At 40.4% G+C, this 5,642-nt stretch overlaps 1 protein-coding gene across 1 annotated transcript; it reads right to left on the bottom strand.

Moving 5' to 3' along the window:
* Window positions 1-2,773: 2,773 nt before the first annotated feature.
* Window positions 2,774-5,230, bottom strand: LOC140004709 (uncharacterized). Its single transcript, XM_072044850.1, has one exon. The coding sequence runs from the start codon at window positions 5,228-5,230 to the stop codon at window positions 2,774-2,776; it is 2,457 nt and encodes an 818-aa protein (XP_071900951.1).
* Window positions 5,231-5,642: the final 412 nt, after the last annotated feature.

The following is a 5,642-nucleotide window of genomic DNA, read 5'->3' as shown; positions in this document are numbered from 1 at the left end:
TTCATCTTTTTTTTTTTCCTTTTTCCGGACATTGGCCGGTCTCCACCCATCCGGACATAGCCGGACTCCACCCATCCGGACGTAGCCGGACTACAAGGTAATACTCGAGTATACCAAATTCACCCAGGGTCACCATATCGCCCGACCGAGTCCGCTTCTGGCTCGAGTCGATCGGTAACGAAGGGCAGTGGCCAATTCAGCCAAACGGCTTACATTCATGCGCAACTAGCATTTAATCATTAATCATTGAAAATTTCATATTTATTTAGGTCGAGTGCGATAAAGTACACACTCGCCTAGAAAACTCGTTATCAATCAATAATACAAGTCATGAAGTCAAGAAAATATAGCAAAGAAGGAACACTCACATGCAAGCACGCATGATATGCAAGAAAACAGTTCAAAAGTAACTTTGGAAACAGTTTAAAGGTAAATAATGCAAGAAAACGGTACAAAAGTAACTTTGGAAACAGTTCAAAAGTAAATAATGCAGGAAACGGTTCATAAATAACTTCAGAAATAGTTTGAGGTCACTCACCTCCATGGCTCAGAAATCATCCATCATATAACATTGCCTTGCTCAAATCTAAGTCTTAGATCACAAACTCAATGCAATCAAGTCCTTTCAAAGTTCGGACAGCACTTCCCCTAAATTTGCTTACTTTCCCAACCATCATGGCTTCATTATTTCTTCAGCCAGTCCCAAAGGTACACACAACAACAAGTTCATCCAATAGCCATTCAGCAAGCTCCAAGTAGTACTAGTACAAGTCAAGCTAGGGAAAAGTTCGGAAATGAAAGTTAAGCTCAAAACCAGAAAAATAGTTTTGACGTCATTTTGCGGTAATGGTACCAAAGGCGCTACGATTGTCGGATGAAGGTGCAAGATACACCGTTTCGAAGATAAGAGATAGGGCTACAATATTACAGAAGGTCATTCAATCCAGTTTCGAGTGTAACTAGGTAAAAAATGCAAGATACTACACCAGAATCACAAAAACAGATTCACAGAACGTATTCTAGCGGAAACATCATACCTCAGGCTCTCCAAGTCCAAATCCAGAAATTCAAAAACCAGATGAAAGCTAAGAAACAGGGATAAATTTCATCAGAAGGTCTCAACATCCAATTCGGAAGCAATACCACCCAAAACAACCAATTACAGGCGCAATTCTTACATTCGGGTAAAACCAGAACAGCAATAGTAATTTCGACTTTTCTCATTCCACACTACTCCGATTGACCTGAAATTTTGTAGGCACCTTTAAAATATCATTCCCTACAACTTTCATGTTTTAAGCAAAGGCCAATTCGGCCTCTATCTAGGACCTAAAAATTCAGACAGAATGTTCATCACAAAACCCTCACTTTTCAATTTTTGGTCCAAAACAGAAATTGGTTGCAATTAATCACTTTTCCACCTCCTAGAGTCATTAAACATCATTTACAATCATCATACATGACCCCATAATCATATCCATATGAAAACAGAAAAATCCCCAAAAATAATAAAACTTCATCATTTTCAACCAAAATCAGGAAATCAACCATAAAATCACTTATTCAACCACCACCAATCACTAATTGAACATTATCAAGATCAAAGGAAAGGTTCCTTAGTCACTTACCTTACAAACCCAAGAAAAGAAGCAACTTAGCTCCTTGGTCTTCCAAACCACTTCACAACCAACCTTAATACCACTAAACTAAGAGGTTTTATGGAGGAAATCCAAGTTTAATCGGTTAAATTGTTTGATTGGAGCAAGAAATGAAGAAGTAAGATGAAAGCTTTCCTTTCTTTTCTCCTTGTGAAGCTCAGCCAAGATGATGAAGAATGAAGGTAATTTTGGATCAATTTGGTACTTATTTGGTAAAGGTAGTAAGATGGTCAAATGTCAAAGTCTAACCTTCAATAACAAGGTGACACTTGTCACCCTTTAGGCTTGAGATTATCTTCTTGTCTCTCCAAGACAAATATCTTAACACCTTGTAAAATAATATCACTCAATACAAAATTCCTACAAGTCGTCAAAAATATAATGCATTTGCCGCACTAGCGGGTCCCACGTTCAAAATACGCTCTTAATTTCTCAAAAACTAATTGATACTAGAAAAATCATTTTAAAACTATCTTTGCTCATAAACTTTATCTGGGGAATTTTTCTAATCAAGAAAATGTAGAAAAGGCGGGCGATTAAAAAAAAAATAAACCCTAGAAAATTAGAAAATTTCCGGATTCTCAAACTCATTCTTTTCGGGGCGTCACAGTCTTTCTTCCCAAAAATCTCTATAGGTTCCAGGATGCTTTGCAAGTTTTGCCCTAAATCTTTGCCTAGCTTGTACCCTCCTCTTATCATTTCCTTCGCCATCATAACACTGGCTTCAGGTGCATTTATTCCTTCTTTGCAAATCCATCCGACTGACACGATATCGACCACACGATGATCAGAACTAAGAACTTTTTTGCTACTTTCTCCATTCGAACCAGAATTGACAATCATGGTGCAATCATCCTCAGCGAACACAGTGATAAGTTGATCATTGACAATGAACGTTATACACACTTGAAAAGTTCATGACTTGGCAATACACTTGAAATTGGGCAGGCCCTATCTCCAACACCAAATTGACTTTGCCCATCGGCTCCCTTTCGGCTCCGTCAAATCCTCTTATTATAGTTGCAGATGGCCGCAATCTAGCATTCGAAAGTTCCAATTTTATGAGAGTATTCCTCGGGCAGATGTTCAAGGCAGATCCGTTGTCTATCAAGACTCTAGGCAGTAACTTTCCATTTGCAGCGTACTGAGATATACAGCGCCTTGTTATGTCCGATTCCTTCAGAGGTCAAATCTTCATCAGAAAAAGTTATATAGTTGGCAACCAGCACATTTTCCACGACGTGAGCAAACTTGTCGACTGGGATATTTTTCGGTACTTGTGCTTCCTTCAGGACCTTAAGCAAAGTATCTCTATGTACTTCAGATGTTAAAAGCAAATCGAGAATAGACACTTGCGCAGGCATTTTGTCCAACTGTCCCACGACATTAAACTCGCTCCTTTTCAGTAACTTAAGAAATGCTAATGCCTCTTTCTCAGTCACAGACGGCTTGGATGGCATCAGATTCTCCTTCACAATCTTTTCAAATTTTGCGACTGTAACCCCTTCCTCCTTTGGTGCCTCAACATCTCCAATTAATAAAGCAGGTTCACTATAATCCCATGGTACTTCTTGCAAGTTATGCACAGGTGATTGCTCAGGAAATTCAAGCACCACAGGTTCTGGCAGGTCCAAAATGAAAGGTTCTCCATTGTTTTTCGACATCCCTTCTTCGAGTACAAAAGGTTTCTCAACTATTCCAATTACTTCATTCTCATCTACAATATATTGGCCAGGTTCCTCGAATTGCTCCTCAGTGGTAATAGCCCCTACAGTTCCTTTATGCTCAGGAAGAGGGTTATTGCTGACATTTGGTCCTGATTCACCCCTTCTCCTCAAAACTATATCTCCGGCATCAATCATGTCTTGAATCTTATGCTTTAATGCCCAACAATTGATAGTAGAGTGGTCGGGGCTACCAGAGTGATAAGCACAGATGACTTGGGGATCATAACCAACAGGGACACCCCTAGGGTAGGTGTTAGGAGGTACAATGCCAATTTTACTAGCAGCCTTAAGTTGTTGGTATAATTGGTCGAGGGGTCGGCCCAAATTGGTGAAGGTTCGGTATTGATTTCGGTTTGGGATTTCACTGGTTTGAGGATAGTTATAGGTTTGATTGTTTGGTGGAGTGGGTCTTGGATTATATGGAGATTGGGGTCGATTTTGAAAATTTGGTTGAGAAATTTGCAACGGTGGTGCGGGTACATTTGTGTAGTTGGATCGAGGTCGAGGATGGTTAATGGTAGTATGGTAGACAGGACGGGAGTTTGGGTAGTATGTATAGGGTGATAAGTAAGTGGGGCGATTTGAAAATCTAGGTCTGGTCGAGGGGCCCTGATCCCAAACAAAAGCAGTTTCCCCTTCCTTTTTCTTAAACTGAGACTTTTTTCCACCTTTATTCTGGCCTTGCAGAGCTTCTAATTGCATTTTCAACGTTGACACATTAACAATTTTCTCGGCCTTCATAAATTCATCAAATTCTTCCAATTTATTGACAATGGCCGCAAATGAACATCCAGTCATACGAAAGATCTCCTCGAAATATGGCGGGTCATGAGCTTTAATGAACGTAGGGACGATTTCTTCCTCGGTCATGGGAGGTTCCACTTTGGCAGCCAGCTTCCTCCAACGTTTGGCATATGTCTTGTGGTCTTCCGATGGCTTTCTCTTGGTACCCTCAAGCGTGGTTCTCGTTGGTGCCAACTCACAGTTGTATTCATATTGCCTTACGAATACTGTAAACAGGTCCAACCAAGTTCTCATTTCTTCGGGCTTCAGATTAGAATACCAATCCAGCGCATCACCTTCTAAGCTTTCAGGGAACAGACGCACAGGCAGGTTTTCATCATCTATTGGCTTCCCTAATTTGTTTGCGAACATGCGGAGATGCGTTTTCGGATTGCCAGTGCCATCATACTTGGTGAACTTAGGAGATTTGAAACCCATAGGCAATTGCATGTCAGGAAAAAGACAAAGTTCATCGTAATTCAATCCTCCGTGCTTGTTCAATCCTTGACTCTTTTTCATGAATTCATCGAATCGGTCCAGTCTCTTCAATAGATTTTTATCAATTGGAGTAGAGGCTTCACCAACTTTCGCCTTTGCTTGAAAAGCGACGTCCAATATGAACGGCTCTGGGATAGGGTGATGAGGTTCTTGAGGTTTAGATGGGATGTTAAGATTGATTTGTGGGTAACTTTGAGGAATTTGGTGGCTAATTGGGTTGACAAAAACGTTGTTTGGGTAGGTATGTGGTAGACTGGGGATAGGATAAGTGAAGGTGCCTCCGGGTGGACTTGTGAAAGGTGGTACGAACATTGTTTGATTGTGTGACATATGAGGTAGCGGGTTCTTCAAATCTTGTTGGTTATCGTCAATAGGTGTATGTTCATTTTGGACGCCGCTAGTATTGTTCGAAACCAATTGATCGATCATACGCCTTTGGGATGCCATTTCTGCACTCAACTCATTAAATCGGGTCAGCATTTCACTTAACTGGACACCCATATTTGCAGCGTCTGAAAATGGAATTAATGCAGACCTCTCTGATGATTCTGGATGAGTACTCATATTTTCGTGATTTCTCAAGGCTCGATTGCGAGACCGCGTAATGATGGGGTTTCTACGGGTAGCTATGTTTGCAATTACCTGAAAATTTTGAAAGGAATTACCTTTAGATTTAGCCCTCGCCTAGCCTTTCCAACAAAATAAAATAAGGAAAAAGAAAAAGACAAGAGTTAGTAAATATCCAAAAAATTCGTATGCATGTTCTATGGGGGAACCCTTTTTGTGCCAAGGGTAGGCCTAGCATGATGCAGCACCTTTGAAATGGGACCCGTGATACAAACCTGTTTTTGACAACGATTTTGTACGAGTGCAAAGAAAATATCTATTTCATTGATAAACTTGCCAATATATTTACATCATGTCACGAAGGCGATTCCGCACAAGGTCGCCAAAATTTCTGAGCCTATCTAATACA

Source organism: Coffea arabica, chromosome 1c, assembly GCF_036785885.1.
Source record: "Coffea arabica cultivar ET-39 chromosome 1c, Coffea Arabica ET-39 HiFi, whole genome shotgun sequence".
Taxonomy (NCBI): Eukaryota; Viridiplantae; Streptophyta; class Magnoliopsida; order Gentianales; family Rubiaceae; genus Coffea; species Coffea arabica.
This window is presented reverse-complemented; position numbering and strand designations above follow the sequence as displayed.